At 36.2% G+C, this 24,208-nt stretch overlaps 4 protein-coding genes and 1 long non-coding RNA gene across 7 annotated transcripts; all 5 read right to left on the reverse strand.

The window, feature by feature from the left end:
• Positions 1-8,755: 8,755 nt before the first annotated feature.
• Positions 8,756-10,199, reverse strand: LOC123872838 (filaggrin-2-like). Its single transcript, XM_045917408.1, has 2 exons — positions 10,086-10,199; positions 8,756-9,597 (listed from the first exon to the last, which is right to left on the reverse strand). The coding sequence occupies exons 1-2, from the start codon at positions 10,150-10,152 to the stop codon at positions 8,756-8,758; spliced, it is 909 nt and encodes a 302-aa protein (XP_045773364.1). The 5' UTR covers positions 10,153-10,199.
• Positions 10,200-11,329: 1,130 nt separating this feature from the next.
• On the reverse strand, positions 11,330-11,962 carry LOC123871190. Its single transcript, XR_006797232.1, has 2 exons — positions 11,758-11,962; positions 11,330-11,432 (listed from the first exon to the last, which is right to left on the reverse strand). It is a non-coding gene; the product is annotated as an uncharacterized LOC123871190 (long non-coding RNA).
• A 1,211-nt stretch (positions 11,963-13,173) lies between these two features.
• LOC123871799 (glycine-rich cell wall structural protein-like) lies at positions 13,174-14,656 on the reverse strand. The gene is made up of 2 exons (XM_045915758.1): positions 14,561-14,656; positions 13,174-13,673 (listed from the first exon to the last, which is right to left on the reverse strand). The coding sequence occupies exons 1-2, from the start codon at positions 14,631-14,633 to the stop codon at positions 13,174-13,176; spliced, it is 573 nt and encodes a 190-aa protein (XP_045771714.1). The 5' UTR covers positions 14,634-14,656.
• Positions 14,657-17,044: 2,388 nt separating this feature from the next.
• On the reverse strand, positions 17,045-18,212 carry LOC123876497 (formin-like protein 3). Its single transcript, XM_045922800.1, has 2 exons — positions 18,129-18,212; positions 17,045-17,771 (listed from the first exon to the last, which is right to left on the reverse strand). The coding sequence occupies exons 1-2, from the start codon at positions 18,196-18,198 to the stop codon at positions 17,218-17,220; spliced, it is 624 nt and encodes a 207-aa protein (XP_045778756.1). The 5' UTR covers positions 18,199-18,212; the 3' UTR covers positions 17,045-17,217.
• A 1,621-nt stretch (positions 18,213-19,833) lies between these two features.
• LOC123876450 (glycine-rich cell wall structural protein 1.8-like) lies at positions 19,834-22,829 on the reverse strand. 3 transcript variants are annotated; one of them, XM_045922730.1, is made up of 3 exons: positions 22,656-22,829; positions 21,039-22,172; positions 19,834-20,522 (listed from the first exon to the last, which is right to left on the reverse strand). In XM_045922730.1, the coding sequence occupies exons 1-3, from the start codon at positions 22,726-22,728 to the stop codon at positions 19,897-19,899; spliced, it is 1,833 nt and encodes a 610-aa protein (XP_045778686.1). In that variant the 5' UTR covers positions 22,729-22,829; the 3' UTR covers positions 19,834-19,896. The 3 variants fall into 3 exon arrangements, with proteins under 3 accessions (XP_045778686.1, XP_045778678.1, XP_045778671.1); XM_045922722.1 differs by having other exon boundaries at positions 19,834-20,546; positions 20,781-22,172; positions 22,656-22,828; XM_045922715.1 differs by having other exon boundaries at positions 19,834-22,172; positions 22,656-22,828.
• Positions 22,830-24,208: the final 1,379 nt, after the last annotated feature.

Here is a 24,208-nt window from a genome sequence, read left to right on the forward strand (position 1 = left end):
AAATTGTAGAAAAGTGGTGTCTGTACAATGGAAATATATAAAAAAAAGTAGCAGGGGTTGTTATTATATCGATGCCGAACCCGAAATTGTAATTAATTTTTTTTTGTCTGTTTGTCTGTGTGTTTGTGCACGCTAATATCAGAAACGGCTTATTCGATTTAGATACGGTTTTCACTAATATATTGCAGTAAGCTTCACTTAACATTTAGTGTTAATTTCATTTCAATCGGTTAAAAAAAAAAATCGTTAAAGTCGGTTAAATCGGGTAAAAAAGTTATGTCAATTTAAAGAATCACGGCGAACATTTTTAACGCGTACAGAGTACGTACTACACGCCTCGCGCCTGAGCGTCCGTGGCTATATAAAGCGCGCTGAGAGCTATTCCACGCGAACGAAATCGCGGGCACAGCTAGTCTCTCACATAAATCTGTCTTGTTTTAACTCAATCTTAAGTCTGAGTAAAGTCCAAAGAACGCTGTATGATCACCCTTAGATACTTAATTCGATCGTTCATTGTCCATTATAGGACAAAGGTCTGTTATAGGGATTTCTGTTTTACAGAAACAACAGTTTTTCGTCCAATATCAAATTATACCTAGGTAATATAAAAACAAGAGCCAGTCGGACTTGCACACGAAGTGTACCTTACCAAAGTACAGGAAATAACACTTTTTAATTTTTTTTCCATATTGAAATTTTTATTATTTGTTGTTTAGAGGCTATAGAAAGTTTCAAGTCTCTACCTATTATGGTTCACGATAATACAGCCTGCTGACAGACAGACGGACGGACGGACGGACAGCAGAGGTTTAGTAATAGGGTGCCAACGGGATTGTTTTTAAGGTACATAACCCTACAATCTACAATATTTTCATTTTCTTAATGAACAAAGATGGTATGAATCTACATAAATAAATATCATTTGAACCATGATTGCTTTTATATTCTTGTAAGGCGTAGTTAGTAACTAATGTTAAATCTTTGTTTATTTTACTAAATAACACTAATTTTATTTTGCTTATTAATATTAGAATTCGATCTTGTAATAATCATAAGTTATCTTTACATTAGACCACAACGATTACCTTAAGGCAAGACCTATTTGACAAATCGCAAAAATGCTGTACTTTGAAGTAAATTGTTTATTTTTCTAAAGCATTAATAGCTATTAAATACATGCAATTAAAAACTTCAGTTTGTGAAGATTATAAGGGCCTCTTTTAATTTAGTATACATTATCCCAATAAAAAAAAAAAACAAGTTGAAAACATTGCTGTTCGCAACTTGTTCTGTAAAAATTTTCTTTAACATCTTGATACTTTGAAGCCAACCTCCAGAAAATGATATGTTTAGGTTTAGCAATCAATTCGAACTGTTAGTTTTATACTAAATGTTTTTCATTTCTTAAATAATCTAAAACTAACCAAAAAACTTCCTGTGCTATTTATTTTCTTGCAGGCGCTGTATGGAATTCAGTGTCCACTGGACTGTCATGGCGGAAGGACTGTGCGCGTCATTTCGTCGCAAAATATTATTTAAAATGAATTTAAGCTTATTATTTTTGAATGAAAGTTGTGTTTATAATCGTTGAAAAATAAAATAGGGATTTTTTCATTTCTAAATGAAGCCTGCTTATATACTAAAATTTATTCTAAAGTCACGGTTTTACCAGGTAAATACTCGGAGGTTGTCATAGATTATGATGACAGATAGTAAGTGTTCTAAATAGGTATTATACCTATGTTTTTTAGGAGATAGCGCGCCTCGTTCCGGGTGAAACTCTTTGATTTTCCGAGATAAATGTCATTTTACCTGGCAGCCCTAATCAATTTTATCACTGATAATAATAACTAATTCATAACCGTTAAACCTAAGAGTCAAAATCTCGTTTTTCTAGTCGAGTTCCGTAGGCTCTTTGAACTCACCGCATCCCAAGAAAACCTACCATTAGATGTAGGAATAATGGAAAGAGGTCACAACCCTCAGCAATAAAGAATACGATGCGGAGAGAGATGTCACTCTCAAGGTCTTTAAATGTATCCATGCAAAAAACCACGTCGACTGGTTGCTCCGTTGCAGCGTGATTGAATATTAAACCAACAAACACACTTTCGCATTTGAAATATGGCCAATGATTATAAGAAACAGTTTAAATCTCTCTCTGCTCTCCGAGAGACGTTAGGCAAAGTGAACACGAATTATGACACTTCTGTGTTCTTATACAAGCTTAGGTCTCTCAATTTTGTCAATTAATGTCAAATTTCTGTCTCAGATCAAAACCTAGTAAGTGGTTTAAATTCAAGAGAAGTTTAGGAACACACCTTTGAGAACATGGAAAACTTGCAGGTATGCAGGTTTCCTCACGATGTTTTCCTTCGCCGTTAAAGCAAGTGATATTAAATTGCTTAAAACGCACATAACTGAAAAGTTAGTAGAACGTGATTCCAGGATCGAACCCCCGACCTTCGATTAGGAGGCGGACGTTCTAACCACTAGGCTATGACAGTTTTTAAATTAAAGGGGTTTAAATATTTTAGTGTGAAGACTGGCCTACACATTTATTCATTACATGTGCATCATTTTCTTTTTTAGGGTTCCGTACCTCAAAATAAAAAACGGAGCTCTTAAAGGATCACTTTGTTGTCTGTCCATTTGTCCGTCCGTCCGTCAAGAAAACCTATACAGTACTTCCCGTTGATCTAGAATCACGAAATTTGTTCTCGGATTTATTCCTTTACTTGGGCTATGAGAGTTGAGACCTCTCTACCTGCCCATAATTCTAGGTTAACGGGAAATACCCTATCGGTTTCCTTGACAGACACGACAGACGGACAGACGGACAGACGGACAGAAAGACAGACAACAAAGTGATCCTATAAGGGTCCCGTGTTTCCTTTTGAGATATGGAACCCTAAAAACATTATGTAAGTATGCAAAGTATTTCCCTTGCAAACCATATTTAACAGTTGACATGTAGAGGTCATTGACTTATCCTATCTTACTTTTAAGTTTTAATGCATTATTAAGTATTTACTGTTTTGACATGGTATTTAGATAATGGGTGATATTTATTTTATTTAATCTAATTCCTTTGAAAAACTTAGTAAGGCGCATTAATCTATAAAAAACCTAGCGAGTTCATAGACTTACTATGTTTTAAAATGGTCAAAGCGACTTACTAGCTTTTAATTTTACTTTAATGTGGGTGTCCTTACAATACAACGGGACATACTATGAAAGTTAGGCTTATGACATAAAACGATTTTCGGAAAAATGACATTTACTTTGTTTTGATATGGGGCGGTCGATATAATTAGGTACTAGGGTAAAGGCTCAAGTAAATGAACAGATTGGACGTTTTTACATGTATTAAGAGCTGGAATAAAAAACCGGCTGATATACCTTTTTTAAATATTTTCTTACAAATTCTTACACTTTTTTCAATTTCAATTTCAAAACCGTGTTCCGTTCAAACCGTTCAAAAGTGCGTGTGCGTGCGTCCATGTGTGTGTGTGTGAGTGTGTGTGAGTATATACTTGTCTGTATGTTTGTACGAGTGTTTGTGAGTTTGGTATTGCGTTGTATAACCACATGAGTAGCGAACAGAGTCAAAGCTTCATACAAGCGCGCTACGATAGGTACACTACTACAAGCTTGAGGCGCGTGTGTGCGTGAGCACAGGCGCTACGTCGCGTACGGAGAGAAATCGGTTTATACCGGCTCGGCCTGTGCTCAAGCTCAGGGGCTGCAGTACACGTCGCGCGTCGTGTTTTCATTTAATTTAATGTTAATGATAATAATTTAAATAGTGTTTACAATCTATTTTCTTGAACTGTCATAGATTTTGTTCAAAATCAATATCTGAGGATCCCTAGGATCACAAAACAGGAAATTGTTACCAAAACTTAAAACAGTTGGCACCATTTTGTAATTCTTTGTTAATTGACCGATTTCGTTCAAAATCGATATTTAGAGCCCCTGGGATCACAAAATAAGAAACTGTTACCAAAATTTAAAAAAGTCGACGCCATTTTGTAATTCTTTGTTAATTGACCGATTTCGTTGAAAATCGATATTTAGAGCTCCCTGGGATCACAAAATAAGAAACTGTTACCAAAATTTAAAAAAGTCGACGCCATTTTGAAATTCTTTGTTAATTGACCGATTTCGTTCAAAATCGATATTTAGAGTTCCCTGGGATCACAAAAAAGGAAACTGTTACCAAAATTTAAAAAAGTCGACGCCATTTTGAAATTCTTTGTTAATTGACCGATTTCGTTCAAAATCGATATTTAGAGCTCCCTGGGATCACAAAATAAGAAACTGTTACCAAAATTTAAAAAAGTCGACGCCATTTTGAAATTCTTTGTTAATTGACCGATTTCGTTCAAAATCGATATTTAGAGTTCCCTGGGATCACAAAAAAGGAAACTGTTACCAAAATTTAAAAAAGTCGACGCCATTTTGAAATTCTTTGTTAATTGACCGATTTCGTTCAAAATCGATATTTAGAGTTCCCTGGGATCACAAAAAAGGAAACTGTTACCAAAATTTAAAAAAGTCGACGCCATTTTGAAATTCTTTGTTAATTGACCGATTTCGTTCAAAATCGATATTTAGAGCTCCCTGGGATCACAAAATAAGAAACTGTTACCAAAATTTAAAAAAGTCGACGCCATTTTGAAATTCTTTGTTAATTGACCGATTTCGTTCAAAATCGATATTTAGAGTTCCCTGGGATCACAAAAAAGGAAACTGTTACCAAAATTTAAAAAAGTCGACGCCATTTTGAAATTCTTTGTTAATTGACCGATTTCGTTCAAAATCGATATTTAGAGCTCCCTGGGATCACAAAATAAGAAACTGTTACCAAAATTTAAAAAAGTCGACGCCATTTTGAAATTCTTTGTTAATTGACCGATTTCGTTCAAAATCGATATTTAGAGCTCCCTGGGATCACAAAATAAGAAACTGTTACCAAAATTTAAAAAAGTCGACGCCATTTTGAAATTCTTTGTTAATTGACCGATTTCGTTCAAAATCGATATTTAGAGCTCCCTGGGATCACAAAAAAGGAAACTGTTACCAAAATTTAAAAAAGTCGACGCCATTTTGAAATTCTTTGTTAATTGACCGATTTCGTTCAAAATTGATATTTAGAGCTCCCTGGGATCACAAAAAAGGAAACTGTTACCAAAATTTAAAAAAGTCGACGCCATTTTGAAATTCTTTGTTAATTGACCGATTTCGTTCAAAATCGATATTTAGAGCTCCCTGGGATCACAAAAAAGGAAACTGTTACCAAAATTTAAAAAAGTCGACGCCATTTTGAAATTCTTTGTTAATTGACCGATTTCGTTCAAAATCGATATTTAGAGCTCCCTGGGATCACAAAATAAGAAACTGTTACCAAAATTTAAAAAAGTCGACGCCATTTTGAAATTCTTTGTTAATTGACCGATTTGGTTCAAAATCGATATTTAAAGCTCCCTGGGATCACAAAAAGGAAACTGTTACCAAAATTTAAAAAATATTTTTAACCGACTTCAAATAAAGGAAGAGGTTCTGAATTCCTCGGTATCTTTTTTTTTTAACGTATGTTCCCCGATTACTCAAAGACGCCTGGACCGATTTGGATTTTTTTTTGTTTGATAGGGTATACTTCGCAGGTGGTCCCATATAAATTTGATGAAGATCTGATGAATATCTTCCGAGATGGAGAACGGAACTCCTCAATGGATAAGAGCAAATTGCTCGCGATCAGTGTAATATCTTAGTAAACAGTAGGGTTTTAACTGGGTATGGCATATTATAGTACAGTGGGGCCACTAAAAATTGTGAAATAAAAAATTTTCAAAAGAAAAATAAAACCGACTTCAAAAACCACAATCACTAAAATTATTTTTACTTTTTAGTGTTTGTGGTTTTTGAAGTCGGTTTAATTTTTCTTTAGATTTTTTTTAAAATATTTATTCTGGTATTCTTCTTTCTTGGATAAGGATCCCTCTTGGGTATCCCCATTTCTCTCTGTCTTTGGTACTATCAAGCTAATTTTCTCTCGCGATTTGCACAATAGCATTAGACCAACGCGTCTTCGGTCTACCTATTTTTCTTTTGCCTGCTGGACCTGGCCAAGGGGAGATTTTTCCTGTCCTTCTTTCATCTGTAAAAATCGATACAATATGACCATTTGCATTTCAGTTTTAGGGCATGTCTCAAGGTGTCTGTAGGCTTTGTCTTTTTTCTTATGTCTTCAATTCTCACTTTGAATATTTTTTCCTTAAGTTATGCTCCTTGCCATCGCCCTTTAGCAAGTCACTATTATTCTTTTTATATTCTTTGTCTGGACCCATGTTTGGCTGGCATAGGTGAGGCATGGCAGGATGCATGTATCTGTAACGGATCTTTTAAGATGTACTGGGTAAGCTCCTTTCATTCTTTCCTTTTGTGCCCAGTACTTGTTCGAACTGATGTTAATCCGTCTGTCTACTTCCTCTTCTGCACTTGTAACGCTGAATGAGACTTGTTTTTTAAGATACATTTAGGAGCATAGATATTGTAGTTCCAATACTTAATTGTATTTATTTGCCTGTTACTATAAATATGGCGGCTGATTGAATGAGGCCGATTGTTGTAGGTACCTCTGCGACACTGTTCAAAAATAGTAAACTGAAGTAAGTAAGTACTACTTACAAAATTATGTCGCTTTTCATTGATAAATATGGATTTCGAAAATTTGACCACATTTCCAAATTTCGCGATATATAAAGTGGCTTCCGATTCCGAATCATTTCACTGGCATACAAAATTCAACTTTTTTGTTTTATTAGGTTTTGAAACTGTTTCTTACTAATTTGACGTCGCTGATTTCAGATCTACTTTAATTTTTTACACAGCAGCTCTAGTTTTTGAGATACAGGTACCCCCATATTTTGCACTATACTCACACTTTGTATGTTCACACTTTATTAAGATCACACAAGTAATTTCCAAAATTTATCGAGGTGTTAACATCAAGAAGAACATCTGCAAGTTATTCCAATCATTTTTGTACCATTTGGTGGCGAGTACGTATTAAAGAATGTCGTGCAAGTGTGTCTAACTTTGTAAAACAAGCATACTCGGGCTACTTTGAGAACCCATTAGCAGCTAACAGCAAGGCCTGGACTCCAAATTTTTATATGTGGAAGCTGTATTTCCTCATTGCGTTTATGAGCAAATAAGAATAGACCCTACTTTTACTAAAAAAAGTATTATAATTTGGCGCGAACCATCTAAACACCATGATGATTATTATTTCTGCATTGTGAATATAACCAGAAGAAACAGCAAAAAAATTGTTCCAAGCGACTCTATTGTAACTTGCAGTCTGCAATTAGAACGATTCTGACTTCTGGTGATAAATCTGTACCTCAGCCCCAACCCAGTACCTCCAATCTACTTCAAGAACTTTCAGAAGGTAGTGACGATGAAGTGACTTTTACATCTCAACTTAGACTATTCAATCAAAATGATTTGGACCACTTAATGAGAGATCTTAGATTGTCTAAAAAGCATCAGAACATGTGGCTTCTCGGCTCAAAGGAACAAATCTGATAACATGTGTTACGGTATATTGTTCTCACTACTCTCAAAACATTCAGCAGCTGATGTTGCACTTCCAGCGACTTGGGTGCAACATGGGCATTAAGTTTTTCTCTATTATACAGAAAGGGCTCTACTATACATTCTAAAACAGGTTTTATTTATTATTATTATGTAAAATAGTTTTTGATTTATCGCGCAAAATGTAGAAAAAAATATACAATAAGTCAAAAACTGTGAAAATCTGACAATTTGTTTTGAATTCCAAGCCGAAAATATATTTAAGAATTTATTTATTAATAGGAATCGAGAGTTTATGCACTAGATAGAGTTCGTTCATTCACTGAAATTCCCAGTTCATTTACTGGCAATTTATCCTTTTGTTAAATAAAATAAGTTATAATAATTAATACCACGCATTTTATTTGATTTTTTGATATTTAAATAATTTAAGAGTGTATACCTACTGTGTACAGACACACAAAATATAAAAATTATATATAGAACGATTCTCATATACCTTAATTTTAGGTCAATGTCAGGGTAGTCCTTATTCGTTCATTTACTGGATCTTTTACCCTCCTACGTCAAAATACTAAAAGTCCGCGTAAATTTCGCAGATTGAAATGTCTGCTTGATTAATTGTCAATAGAGGGTCATGACATGTCAAAATTGCTAGTTTGAAGGTGAAATCGTCTATGTCATTCGCATTGGCTTTCCTCTTAACTTTTAATGTTTAATTAATATTAGGTATACTAAAGTTTAAATGACATTTTGCGATTATTTATATTATTATGATTAATTTCGCTGTCCAAAAACTATAATTAATTCATTTTATGAAATAGAAAAATAGCTACCTCAACCATTTCTTTCAGGTAATTTGAATGCTATAAACTAAGAACAAAAACAAAATAAATGAATAATATTATTACAGTCTTTTATTACATGTCTAAAATATTTACAAAAATAACTAATATAAAGATAGGTACTAGGTAGAGATAACATACCTACAGTGGGTATACTGTATCATTTGGTACAGCGGACGCACATACAAAATAAAAAAGACACTGAGATAAGTGTACATAAGACAATCATCTCAACATCTTTTTTTTTATTTCACTGAAACTTTTTTAAAGTATCAATAATTATATTTTTTTAAAGTGCTCCCATTTCAATTATTATTATTGTTATAGTCGGAGTTAATAACTTGGGCGGACGGAACTCCGTTTATATTATTGTTATTGTTATAGTCAGAGTTAATGGCGTGGGCGGTCTGAACTCCGTTTATATTGCTCGCTCCACTTTGCTGGTAAGACTCCCCATCCTGTTGAACCGAATGTGCTACACTAGCTCTATACCCTGGGAAGTTATGGGACGCAGCAACCGACGTACCAAAGTTATTGAACCCACGACCTTGAGCTAAGGATACAGATGAACCAAAACCATCATTTTGAGCGGACGATATAGATGATTCGTAACCCAAACCATTACTGACACTTGCAACTGCAGAATCATAACCTAAACCTCGCCCATTCGTTGATACAGCTGTGTGATACCTCCCTAACCCGTTGACAGATGATACAGCTGATCCACGGCCACTGACCGAGGATACGGCAGATGCGAATCCATTATGACTGTGAGCTGAGGATACTGCCGATCCGAAATTCCCGAAGTTTTGTGCCGAGGATACAGCTGATCCGAATCTTCCGAAACCATTGTTATATATCCTCGCAAAGTTTTGCTGACCGTTGTTATATGGATAGTATGGTGCTTGAGCGTATCGTATGGGGTAGGATGGTGCTGCGTTAGCGTAGCCTACACCTCTTGCGAAGGTGTTCCCGTCGTTCGATCCAAAGCCAGCTCCGTAAGCAGTCGCGTCTCCGCTTTGGAACGATGTACCTATTCCCGAGGAATGTCGGATTCCGCCGATATCACTGCTGAAGCCACTTCCGAAGCCAAATGCTATGTTTGGTCCGCGATCCACACGAAATGTTACGCCGGGTGGAATATTTTCTGGAAATAAATGTTTTAAAGTTGATTAAATCGTTCATAGAACAACTTTCCACCACCGGGTTTTGTTTGTTAATTTGTTTAAAAGAGGCAATCGGAAACACACAATAACCTGGTTATTTTTTATGAAGAATAAATAGAATAAAAATGTATCACTCTTGTGTTTTACTCTTTTGGAATGGTTGAAAGGGTTAAATGGGAATGATGCTTTCTCATTACGATGGTCTAAATGTAATAATGTCCCTGAATCTTCCCAAACCTGTAAGTATGTAGGTAAGGATTGTAAAAGCACTTCAGTGTCCTAGCGAAACTTGATTTCTTCAGTCGAAGGTTTAATGACCTTTAGAAATTCAGTTTTACAGCAGAAGACAGACAATCACAGAACAAACACTATTTAAATAGATAATCTAATTTCATGGAGACAAATCTGGTTATGGACTACATTTGGAAGTGCACTTTTTGACCTTACTGCTATTTTAAAATTAACTCACCATATACAACAGGTCCAGCTTTAGCAAAAGTGATGGCGTATAAGACAATAAAAAATTTGGCTATCATTTTGTTACTAAAATATAATATTAGGTGCAATCAAATATGATTTGAGCTTTCGCCAAGCAATGATAATTTGTGAATCATTTCTCCGAACTTATATACTAGGATGATACCCCCCACTTAAACCAGTGGGTCAAAGAAAAACATCTAAGCCATTGACATCCGTTTTATTTTACGGTAAAATTTTATCTTCATGATAACTCCTTGTGAAATAAATATATGTATACGACAGTATAGCCGGTGATAGCCTAGTAGTTAGGATGTCGCTTGCTCAGCCGTTAGGTCAGCGCGTTCGATGCCGGGCATGCACCTCTCTCTAACTTTTCGGAGTTATGTGCGTTTTAGTGCCTCCCTGGCACAGTGGTAAGCGCTGTGGTCTTATTAGTGGGAAGTCCCGGGTTCGTATCCCGGCAGGGGTTAAGAATTTTATAATTTCTAAACTGGTCTGGTCTGGTGGGAGGCTTTGGCCGTGGCTAGTTACCACCCTACCTACAAAGTCGCGGCGCCAAGTGATAAAGCGTTCCGGTACGATGCCATGTAGAAACCAAAGGGGTATGGGTTAAATAAAAAGCTGACATATCCCTTCCAGGTTAGCCCATCTTCATCATCACTTACGACCAGGTGAGATTGCAGTCAAGGACCTACTTGTCAAGTCTGACTAAACCCTTCTAGTCTCAGAGGAGACCAGTACTCAGTAGTGAGCCGGTGATGGGCTGATCATGATGCTGATGAGCATGATACATCAGTTTAATATTGAATGTCTTTGTTATGAATGATAAAAATCGATAATACACCATATAAGTAGATGGTGCTAATTTATGTGTAGAACAAGATTATAAATCGTTTGGAATTGAATCTGATGGTCTATTTTAAATTTGGGAACATATTTATTAATTTTATGATTCACCATGGTCTAATCGGATTTATACTAAACTAGTTATATTTTACCGGAAACGTTATTTTAGTTTACGATGTGAATAATTTGGAAACATAAATCATATTTTAATACAATTTTTCATAGAAATATTAAAGGAAAAAGCTATTGTTGTTGCTCTTAGAATCAGTACCTACCAATTGCCTACCTAGGATATATCTAGACCGGACTGACTATCGTCTACTCCAGGTGTAGAAGCTCGTAAATGAGTTAATTCCTATATAGATACAAGAATCATCTAGTCATTAGATATACAGGGTGTAACCAGAACGCTAGCAAAGACGAAGGCAGGTGATAGTACTAATGATAACTGCTAAGATACCATTAGAAAACTACGATTTTTTTTTAAATCCTGTGTAGCAGCCATGCAGCGTATGGTAACTAATGAATAAAAGGCTGCTAACAATTATTAAAACTTGTATTACATGGGCCGTATTTACAACATGCGCCGTGGTTATAATTAGAACTGTGGTAGAAAACGAGGGCCAGAGCTTGCCAGGCTTGACCGAGGTGTTTCGGTCTTGATGTTACTGAAGTGAATGTGATGCCCGGGGTTCGCCAAGGCCAGCAGGATATTCGAATCGTTCCGAATTCAAATTGTGTTCTAAGTGACAGCTGCAAAGTGTGTTGCTTTCTTCGCAGCTGCCAGTCTTAAAAGAGGCTGCATGCCTCTACACCTGTATTCTTTAAAAGTTCATAATTTATTACAAATAAAATATCTGACTGACGCTAGAGGTCAACGAAAGTTCCGTAAATAGGTCACTCGAACTCAATGCCACGCCATCGCTCGGTGGGGCATTGATCCGAGTTTTGCACCTTATACAATGCGGGTATGATAAATACTAAATCACTAAAATTACAAGATAAGGAACATGGTTATTGGCATTTTCTGGTTACAACCTGTATAAGTCTAAAACCTTGAAGTTAAAAATTTAACAAATAAAAATTACTTAGTGTTTGTGTGTTTCTTATCTATGCGTTCGGACATCGTTCATCCGATGGAGTGGAAACTTTGTACAGTTGTTATTGGTACGTGCGTGAAGGTTTCTAGCATAGTTCCATCATGTTTAGGTGACGCGAGAGTCGCACTGCAACTGGGCACAAACTAGTTTTTAGTAAATTACTTCCGTTCTTGGTAGATCTAATAATATCATGCTAGAAGGTGAATAAACCAATAAAACATAACTCACAGCTCACTCACGTTTTATATGTTATAAAAACCTAATGAATGGCTAAAATCACTACATAATTAGGTATAACACAAGTTTTTTTTATTAAATTAATAGAACATTTCGTTCACCGTTAATTAATACAAATATTTAGATCATTACGAATTCAAAGTAAATAATAACATGTTTCATCCTGACCATCAATTATAACGGACAAGTTTTTAACAACCTAATATTATTTTTTATAACACTTCTTATTTTTCATTTTATTAAAAATAAAAAGAATATGTACGGGTAATGTAATTTTTAGGAAAATTAAATTTATAATATTGGGGCTACTAATTTTTTTTACGAGAAATATCACGGTTAATTACTTCATTTGGTGACAGAAGGGCTGACCATTTTACTCTTGAAGGGTCAGCCTGGATGTCTAGCGTGGAAATGCAGCCAGTATTCTTGGCACCATTCAACGCAGGCATGATATGCTACTAGCCAAACTTATTGCATTGCTATAATAATATTCCTTCCGGCTTCCGTTTTCCGCTAGCTATAATAATGGGAACTTCAAAAGAAGAGTGACTATAAGCAATGTTTAAGTGCGGAAACCAGCCCAGAGAGAAGAAAGAAAGAGGAAGCAACTTCTAGGCAGGCGTGCTCCACATTAGGCTGCATCATCTACTATTTTCATCTAAGTACTATTTGGTGTGATTGCAGTCTATAAATATTTCAAATTATAAATATCAAAATATAAAATATTAATTGTAGTTCAAAAAGTACTGCGGTAGTCTTGAATTGATGTTTATAAACTCTTAGGAATTTAGTGCAAATCATTCAAAAATGCCTATTCTATCCAATAAAACACGATTTTTTAATTAACATCAAATTTTATTCATAAATATAATAAATAACATCAAATTAAATGATTCAGTCCTTGCTTTTAGCCGATCTACTGTAATCGCCATAGTCTTCATAGTCATCGTTATTTCCGAAAGGTCTTTGGAAACCATATCCTCCACCTCCTTGTCCAGACTGCCCTCCATAATAGTTCCCATTAAATTGGTTATTATAGGAACCGTAACCATTGCCAAAGTAACCTGGTCTCTTGTGACCGTTGTATCCTCCTTTATTCGGGTATCCTCCGTTATACTGATAGTTGTTAGGATAACTTGAACTACCGAAGCCGCCGCCCCCAGCGCTTGCGGATGATTGAGATTGACTGATTCCAATATTTATCGGTGGGTAAGGATAAAAACCTCCTTGGTGTCCGCCGTATCCTCCTTGCTGACCACTGTATCCTCCTTGATGACCACCATATCCTCCTTGGTGATTATCGTGCCCTCCTTGGTGACCACCACATATGCCAAGTTTATGACATAGTTTGCCATGTAAAGTCCTTGGTACTCTAGTTTTGATTGCTTGATTTTCTGCAGTTAAACGAAAAATTAGACTGTATGCAGGTAAGCCTATGATTTGAAATAAAATTAAAAAATCGTGCAGATCTACATAGTTGCGGGCTAAAGAAAAGGTATGGAAATGACTAGCACCATTTTATTTATGGCTTATTTTATTACAAATTCAACAAAGCGAATGTACGGTCAATAAAACTAGATTTGTTATGAGGTGCGATATTTTTCATAGTGACTCCACACCAAAGATATTTGAAAGTAAAATAGAGTGTAAAAAATTAAGTATAAGTTTTCGACAAAAGAAAACTGCTTTGCATAAATATAATGGAGTTTCCTACAACTTCCAATTAGGTGGATATGAAATACAATTTATTTTATTATTTTTACCTCCCACACACGTTACTTTGTTAAATTACACGCTATTTTGTAAAAAACATAGTTATTATTTAAGTAGGTGGGTAGCATTCCAATTAAAATATTGTATAATATTATATTCTTTTGATAACATCCGACACCATTAGGTTATAAAATGCTAAATATTAAAAATTATTTGATTGGTTTTGTACTTTTTGATCTTTTGTCTTTATAGACAAACTTAACTTACAAAAATGTATATTTAGACAGTTTGTTAAAATCTATTTCTGTAGTAAAAAAACTAACAAGCTTTATTTTTTGTTTTTATAAAAACAGCAGATACGCTACTTATTATATCACGTAGGCATAGAACCACAAAATTACATAAAAACCAAAACATAACGCCAAACAAAAGATTAGTGCGATTTTAGATTGCAATTTATCTAACGGTATGAACGATTACAAGAAACCTTTGATACAATCAAAGACTTTAAAACTCTACGGAATCGATAGAGTAAAAAAAGTAATAAATATTATTCTTAAATTATTACCTTCACTGAGGGCAGGGCTCCATCCCGTAAAGACTACGGTAAAAAAGTAGGCCAATAGATATAACTTAGCCATGTTATAAGCGGTTCCGTTAGGCAGGTATTTGCACTATGTTGAATTTCGCGGGTCAAATAAGTTTTATAGTATAAGTTGCGAGGTCATCTCCCACATTTTAGGCCGACCGCACGATTGATTCAAGTTAAAGCACGTAGATATTTCACAGATTCGAATCTGTTACGCATCTTTGAGCACTGCTTGAAAAAATGCTTATGTATCTGTAAAAAACCGGCCAAGTGCGAGTCAGACTCGCGCACTGAGGGTTCTGTACTCGGGTATTTCTCCAACATTTTGCACGATAAATCAAAAACTATTATATATAAAAATAAATAAAAATCTGTTTTAGGATATACAGGTAAAGCCCTTTTATATGATACCCTACTTGGTATAGTTATCTTACTTTGAAAATTGAAACACATTTTAATTTTTTTTAATGATGTAACCACAAATTCGCGGCTTTCAGATTTATTCCTGTTAAGTACAGGAATAAATCTGAAAGCCGCGAATTTGTATATATAAGATCTACCTACCTACCAAATTTCATGATTCTAGGTCAACGGGAAGTACCCTATAGGTTTCTTGACACACACGACGACGGGCAGACAGCCAGACAGACAGACAGACAAAAAAGTGATCCTATAAGGGTTCCGTTTTCCTTTTGAGATACAGAACCCTAAAAAAGTGACGTAGTTGTCGCAGCGGTATAGAACCTCTTTACAAGCATAATAAGTATGTCTGAGCGTTTGATCTTTGCTTAAATTGTTGTCCATACTAATATCATAAATACTAACTATATACATATTAGATTCAAAAGTATGTCTATCTGTTGGTTACCTTTTCACGGCCCATCCGTTTAATCAATTTTGATGAAACAATTAACTTCCAAGCTTTTTCTTTACTTACCTACCCGTAATGTAATTTCTTACTTAAATTTTCTGTATTCGGAATACTTAAACATAGTAAAATAAAGTTTTCATAGTGTGGCCAGCCTTAATATTCGTTTGTTAAGCCTTATTAGAATTTCCCACGGAAGTTTGTGTTCCGATTTCGATGATAATAATTAATACCCTTATATGGTGTTAGGAAGTATATTGTAGGAAGCGCGTTGATGTCTTTTGTTCAATGAAATCGTTATGCAAATTATTATTTACTTATCTAATAGTCAAAAGTTATCAAATTATTTCGAACTTCCTTATTTTTTTCATAAAACCACGATTATTTCCCTTATTTCACTGGATATAGAGGCTTAATAGGTATTAATCTTTTATTAATATTATTATGGTATTAATATTAATAAATTAAATTATATCATGTATCTAAGATTATAAAATTATTTGTGTTTTGCGATTATTTGAGATCTATTCATTCATTTGTGACTAACTTTTACCGATGACGACTGTTTGAAATAAAATACAGCCTTTATATCACTCAGGAAGAATATAGCTTTCTATTCGTGAAAGAATTTTCAAAATCTCTTCAGTATTTCCAGAGATTACTTCCTACAAAAAAACTTACAAACTTTACTTCTTTATAGTATTAGTAGTGTAGTGAGAGACATGTGATTAAAATCGGGCCACACACCACGCTGTTCTTGGTAGATAGATTAGTTAATAATCTGGACTAGAAGAATACTGCAATTTGGTTAAGTGGCACGTACATATGGCAATACGAAGAGTTGTAAACTAGCCATCGGAATTACGATCGTAAATGTCTAGGTTCGCTATTTTGAATACTCGAGTGAAGTAAATCTATGTACCCACAACAGCATTCTTTAAATTTAATAATAATTATTAAAAAAGTTGTTGATACAATTAGTGATTAAAAGTTAAAAAACCGGCCAAGTGTGAGCCATACTCGCGCACCGAGGGTTCCATACTTGAATATTTTTTCTGCATTTTGCACGATAAATCAAAAACTATCACACTAATATTATAAAAGCGAAAGTTTGTATGTGTGTGTGTGTGTGTGTGTGTGTTTGTTTGTTACTCCTTCACGCAAAAACCACTGGACGGATTTGGCTGAAATTCGGAATGAAGATAGATAGTACCCTGTATTAGCACATAGGCCACTTTTTATCCCGGAAAATCAAAGAGTTCCCACGGGATTTCGAAAAACCTAAATCCACGCGGACGAAGTCGCGGGCGTCAGCTAGTTATGCATAAAAATAAATAAAAATCATCAGCATTATAATTTACGAGTATATTTAAATATTTTACATAACAATTAACAAAGTTTGGTAACCTGTAATTATACAATCACACTATACAATTGTGATTAAATCTATGATTTTAAAAGCTAATGACAAGATAGTAAGATTTGGAAGCACAAGGTTTCTGCACTCTTAAAAAAAAATTCCTTGTCAGTACGATCTTTGTTTTCACCAGGTCGCTTGATCTTAATTGAATAACTTTAAGAGGGTGAAGGCGATGAAGACCCTAGAGGTCTTTGTTCAGTAGCGTGCACTTGACAAGGCTTATGTCCAGCTGTGGACATGCAGCCTGTTGGATTGGATTGGATTCACAATGTATTGACATGTTCTACAGTTCACTCTCTTTAAACAAACACTTGACTTCCACTAGCATAATAGAGTTATAGACCCAATTTATCTGGATTTACTAGCTCTAGCAATGGCTATAGCAACAGCATTCCCCGTTTCACTCTGTGCATTGCTCACTGCTGTACTCTTTCCTTTGCACGTTGCACATGGAGGGTTGCCGAGGTTACCCGGAGGATATAGACCAGCGTTACCCTGCCCAGCGTCCACTTGGCCAACGTTACCCTGACTAGCGTCAACTAGTGCTGCGTTACCGTGCCCATAACCAAACCCTGCGTTTTGCCCGTAGTTACCAGGTTGATTAAACCCAGGGTTGCCAAAAGTATTTTGTCCGTTAATAAGGGTTCTTGGTTTGTACTCGTAGTCTCTGAAGTCTTCGCCGCTGTGGTGGTGGTGATGATGATGGTGGTGTCCTCGCCAGAATGGTGGTGGTGGTGGCCAGTGTGGTGGGGGAGGAGGTGGCGGTGGGGGAGGTGGTGGGGGAGGAGGTGGCGGTGGGGGAGGTGGTGGGGGAGGAGGTGGGGGTGGTGGTGGCCATGCTGGTCCGTCTGAACCGCAGTGGTAATGCGGTGAGCGTTTTAGCCTCTGCAGTACGTTCCCATCTGAAAGTTAAATTGTCGTTAGAATGCAACAATGTGATTTTGAAAAATTAAAAAAGTATTATAGGAAATCCTGTATTTTATCGAAGGGCTCACGTTTATTACGTTACGTTAATTATAAAGCTTATAATTTTTCCTTCAGTTCAGTTTACACACATAATATCGTCTTTATAAAGTTGAAAGATATTCTGTAAATTGAGCACCATATTGTAATTTGTAACCATATTAGGTACCTACTGCATGATGAGTGATGACTGTATTTAAATATAAGTAGGTAATCTTTTCCACAAAAATACCTTTCTTTATGAACCGACACCTACTATGCTGAATTTCAGTATAAAATGGAACAAAAATACTTACGTCGTACACTAGCTGCCGAACTTTGTCCTTGAACAACAAATACCAAGACAACCAGACCCAGTCGTATCATTTCGTTAGAGTGCGATCAAAGCCTTCATATGTTACAATTTTATACCAACCATCTATAAACATCAGTAAATTAACATGGAATACCACGAATCTGTACCTATACCAGAGACAAGTGATAATAAATTGGGTAAACTCGACTAAAATGTGTGAATTTGTATTATGATTTTTGATGCCATGAGTTAATGCCATGTGGTTTTCCTTATGTAATAGTTTTGTTTGTTCATAACATTGTTACACGGATACACGATTCAGGAACTAAAAACCCAGATTTTTACTTAAAAATAATAATTAGATCACAGAAAAATACCGCTCCATACCTACTAATTATAAATGCGAAAGTCTGTCTGTCTGTCTTTCTGTCTGCTAGCTGTTAACAGCTCAACTGCAGTTTAACCGATTTTGAAGAAATTTGGTACAGAGTTAATTTTTGCCCTGGGAAATCAGAGTTCCCACGGGATTCTAAAAGCCCATCCATATGTGAACTACTGAGAATGAGTCTCCTCTCAGAATAAGAAAGATAGCCAAGTGTGAATTGGACTTTATACACCTTTAGAATATTGTAGAGAACTCTCAGGCATGCCTTCCTCACGTTTTCCTTTAAGCAAATGCTCGCATCTTTTCTACCCTACTAATACGTAATATGCTTATATTTCAGCTGTTTTTTATTTAAGTTTTTTTATTTAGAATACATGCACTGTTTCGTTGTCAGGTCGTGACATCAGGACTTTGGCTGAAAATCAGCGCTGCAGTAGTCATATACTGCAGTATTATGCTGAGGCAAAGCCCCTTTAGCTCACACATAAAATTCTATTTATATTGTTCTTTGTATTTTCTAGTTTTTAACCCCCAACCCAAAAAGAGAAGTGTTATAAGTTTGACGTGTGTATCTATCTGTCTATGGCATCGTAGCTCCTAAACTAATGAACCGATTTTAATTTAGTTTGTTATTGTTTGAAAGGTGGCTTGATCGAGAGTGTTCTTAGCTATAATCCAAGAAAATCGGTTCAGCCGTTTGAAAGTTATCAGGTCTTTTCTAGTTATTACTGTAATCTTCACTTGTCGGGGGTGTTACAAATTTTTAATTTACTCTGGTTGTTATTTTGTAGTCTTAACATCCATTGTATTTCTATTTTTATTTTTTATTGTGTGTTATATTTTGTAAGCTAAACAAATTTTTATGCATTTTTTTTATTTATAACTCCGAAATACTCTTCGGACGGAGCGAAATCGGATGACTTCCGTCATCCGTGAGAATATCTCGGATGTGTCTCGGATTCAGGAAATCGGACATGACGTAGATATGTCAAAGATGTCGACTAAATAGCTTGCATTTCGATCAGAGATCGGATTAGTGCGTAAGCAATATCCGAATTCGGTCCGACTTTTTTATATCCGTACTTTCACGGGTTCGGATCGGATGATTGCGAAACCGCTCTAAGTATATCTTTTGAAAAATATAGTACTTCGGCTTTTGGCTTTGATAAATAAAAATCATGTGTAAACAATTTATAGTTTCTATATTTTCCTCAACTTAGGAATAGCATAACATATACGAGTACATTAACTTTTACACTTACAATGTATAATATAGTATTTGCCATAAATTATACAAACATAATGGACCTACTCGTAACTCTAAGATCAAGTATAATATTATTTATCAGTAGTCTTCTGTGATTTCAATGATACTTGTATTTACTTATCCTCCAATAGAGAGTGCAATGGCTGAACCACTGTGACTCTTCGCGTTACTTAAAGCATAACTACCCTTATCACAAGTGGCGCATGGGGCCCGCTGAGCTGCCTGCAGACCTTGAGAAGCAAGGTTCAAAGCACTACCGAGTGTGGACTGGATATCTTCGTGGCCTGATGCATCGGCATTCGAGGAAAGAGAACCTTCGGCTTCGTGAGTTGAAGAGATTCCTCCATTTGCGTTGCCAGCAACCAAAGTTCCTTTACTCTCACCATTAGAGCTTCCAGATTTTTTATAGCCATGTCTTGAAGCACCAAAACTTGATTGGCTTTCTCCGCCAGACAACCCTTGAGATCCTGCTTGGCTTGCACTGAATCCTGCATTCAATTGACCTGATTGTTGTACTTGCTGTCCGCCAGAAAAATCTTGTGGGCCTCCTCGATTTAAAGTTAAGTCTGTATCAAATTTTCCAGATTGTCCTGCTTGACCTAGATTACCAGAGTAACCCGCTCCGAAACCGCTAGAGCCGGATCCGTAATTGCCTCTATTACTTCCAAAAGATGAGCTTTGGGAGTCACTAAATCCTTTGGAACGAATTTGTCCATTATCATCGAAGCCTTGACCAACACTGCCTTGTTTACCAAATTGTTTTCCATTTTGTTCAAAGTGTGTGGATTCATCGTGGCTTTTATCGTGCCTATGAGTATCACTGGTATGATCTAAGTGACTACCTCCATAACCGTGACTCTCAAAACCTCTGCTAGCTTCCTCGCTTTGGTAACCAGCTCCTGAAGATTGACCATTGGGATTACTAAATTCAGTAGAATGTATTTGTCCATTATCATCAAAGCCTTGACGAATACTGCCTTGGTTACCAAATGGTTTTACATTTTGTTCAAAGTGATGGGATTCATCGTGACTTTTACCGTGTCTATGAATATCCCCGTTATGACCTGGATTACCACCTCCATAACCACTGTGGTTTTCAAATTCTCGTCTGACTCCATAGGCACCACCCTGACTCTCAAAACCTCCGCTAGCTCCCCCTCTTTGATAACCAGATCCTGAAGATTGACCATTGTAATTGGAACCACTAAATCCAGTAGAATGAATTTGTCCATTATCACCAAAGCCTTGGCCAGCTCTGCCTTGGTTACCAAATTGTTTTCCATTTAGTTCCAAGTGATTGGATTCATCATTGCTTTTACCATGCCTATGAATATCACCGTGATGAACTGGGTAACTAACACCATAACCACCATGATTCTCAAATTCTCGTCTGATTCCATAACCACCACCACTATGACTCTCAGATCCTCTACTAGTTCCTCCTCTTTGATAACCAGATCCTGAAGATTGACCATTTTTCTGTCCAAATTGATTATTAGAATCCGTTGCTCTATTTACAGTTTTGTCACCAAAGCCTAATCCAGCGTTAAATTGGCCAGATTGCCCGTTAAACCGCGCTAAACCACTATTTGATGTTTGTAAATTATGTTGTTCTGACTGGCTTTTGAAATCTGCCGATGCTCTTCCAGCAGAATTGCCATCCGTTAAAGATTCAGAGCCAATATCACCACGGTTTTCAGTGTCACTAAACGTCTTTGCAGATCCATATTGACTAGATTGGCTTCCATATCCACCTCCGAAAGGTTTCCCACCGAAACCTGAATTGATGCTACGTTGTCCTGACTCTCTGTTAAAGTCTACTGATTTGAACTCTGCTGATGATCCACCAAGACCAGCTGATATACCTCCAGCTGATACTTTATCAAACCCTGCAGCATCAGCCTTTTTATCTAATTGACTTTCAGATTCCACCGACCCACTTCCAGATGCACCACCTGCTATATCCAATCCAGATAATTTAATATTATACTGACCTTCCTCAGAGCTACCAAAATCGTTTGATGGTCCAGCATGTTTTTTATTCTCAATGGATCCAGAGCTGTGACTTCCGGAGCCACTGTCATATGAGTGGCTACCAAATCTTGATTTGATTTTGACCTGCTCTCCTGAAGTCACCGGTCCAGTTCCCGAAGTAGCTAGGGAGAATGCTTCACTGATCGCTGGAGCAGCACTCTGTGCAGATGCTGCAGCACCACTAAATACTCCTTGAGGAGTACCATCTAGTCCTTTTGCTACTCCGCTCCAATTTTGTGTATGATAAACAATTGGTGATGGAGGAGGTCCATGCGGTGGCGGTGGTGGTTGGTCGATGTCTTCGTGGTGGTAACTTGAGCCGTAGTGTGGAGATCTCGCTATTCGGTTGAGTGATGCATCTGGAATCATAAAATATGTAAAATTTATTTTGAGACTAGATACATAGATTTTAAGATAAACAGATCTTATATATTATAAACTAGTTATAAATATATAAAATCGACAGTTAATGTTGTCGATTTGTGAGAATTGTTATGAGTGATACTTTTTGAGGAACAATTGGTTTAATAATTTCTTTTTTATTTTGTGGGTGGATGCAATAGTCACTAGCTTAACTAGCTTTATCCTACGGTTTTATTCGCGTGGACTTGGTATCCGTTGGAATTTGTTAAAATCCATTATTAGTGAGGATCTGCCAAGTGGAACTATCCTTACGGAGAAAATATACATGCAAAATCTCAAATTTAACAGTGATTTGGGCTGTACGTTGATGTATTATTATTATGTCACTATTTCAGTTTCTTCTTTTGTATTATACCTAATACCTAATTTTGTACGGATAACAGATATTAATTTAATTAAATATATTAGTGAAACTATACCTTTCGTCCTATGTACCGCAGAGTGTGCTGAGAAAACACAAATCCCTAAAATTAAAGCTATAAACCGGCTCATGTCGTTACTATTCTGAAACTATTCCATCAAATCTTGTCGTTATATACTCATATTTGAATGTGATAAAATCTATATTCTTAGAACAGTATCCAAATGCGAACTGTCGTCAACAAATTCATAATACAAATATCAAATAATGAACGTGGTAATTTCGCGCGAACACTTAGGTACTTATTTGCTTTAGTTGTGGTTTCAAAAAGTCCCCACATCCATAAAGACTAGAGAAATTATATAAACTCGCACGAGTTACGTAATTCGTTATTACTTAAGTATGTGCTAATTTAATTTAACAACTCGAATTTGATCAAATATTTTGCTTTGCTTCCATGCCACTGTCTACTCACGGAATTTTGTGTGATTTTGTTGCCTGTGATAGATTCGAATTTTAGGGTTCCGTACCCGAGGGGTGCAAACAGGGCCCTATTAATAAGTCTGTCTGTTTGTCAGCGAGCTGTATCTCTGAGAAATTCAAATTTTCACTGAATGTGTGAGAATGAGCTTTTGCGGCTATGACGCTATTACGTTATACGTATATAAAAAAAAACGCCGTCATGACAATTAAAAAAAGTCCATACCCAGTCATATCTCGTACGATAGTACCAATAGTACGGAACCCTTCGTGGACGAGTCATACTCCCACTTATCTGGTTTTTTTTCGATGGCACTTGACCCTTGACTGAGAAGCTAATTTGAAAGGGGTATGACTACAGTTTACAACAGGGAAACTGCTTTCAAAACGTCGAGGCTTCGTCGTCACTGGCAGGCGTCAAATTGTGTCTAGTTCTTTTGACGCAGGCAGCTCTTTTGATAGCCCTATTTTTGTATGATTTTACGTCAACATAGCCTAATATTTGACATAATATATCGTCGATTCAGAATCAAACCGAGAGCACCGAGAGTTTAGAACCCAAGACCTGCCATTTCATTTGCCACTCATCAAAATAAACAGAAAAATGAGTTTCAAATTGTCTCTCTTTCGCTCCGTAAGCAATTCTCATTGTGTCGTGACTCCTTCCATTAAACGCATGTAAGGTACCTACCTAATAACAATAGTAGGAGTTTTCTAAGCATAATAAGGCGGAGCAGGTTCTCCGAATCATCAACAGGTGACCCGCCTGGTCGATTATTCGATGTTTTTTAATAAAAAAAATTCTTCTCATACGAAGATTTTTTTCCCACTCCCACTTTTTCGACTCCCAGGAGTCAAAAGATTTTTTAAGATCTTAATGATGATAATAAATAAGGATCGTGTTGTCAGGCAGGAAAGTTTACATACAGTCAAATACACCTCACTTCACACACCTTTGAGTACATCGAGAACTCTCAGGCATTCAGGTTTCCTCACGATGTTATCCTTCACCATTAAAGCAATTGATATTAAATTACTCAAAAAAAATTCACCGTACCCAGGTCTTTTATTTACAGACTAATCTATTTTGTCTGCTTAATGTTTTATCTTTCCAATTAGGTATTCATTAAA

The sequence above is a fragment of the Maniola jurtina genome, chromosome 2, assembly GCF_905333055.1.
Source record: "Maniola jurtina chromosome 2, ilManJurt1.1, whole genome shotgun sequence".
NCBI lineage: Eukaryota > Metazoa > Arthropoda > Insecta > Lepidoptera > Nymphalidae > Maniola > Maniola jurtina.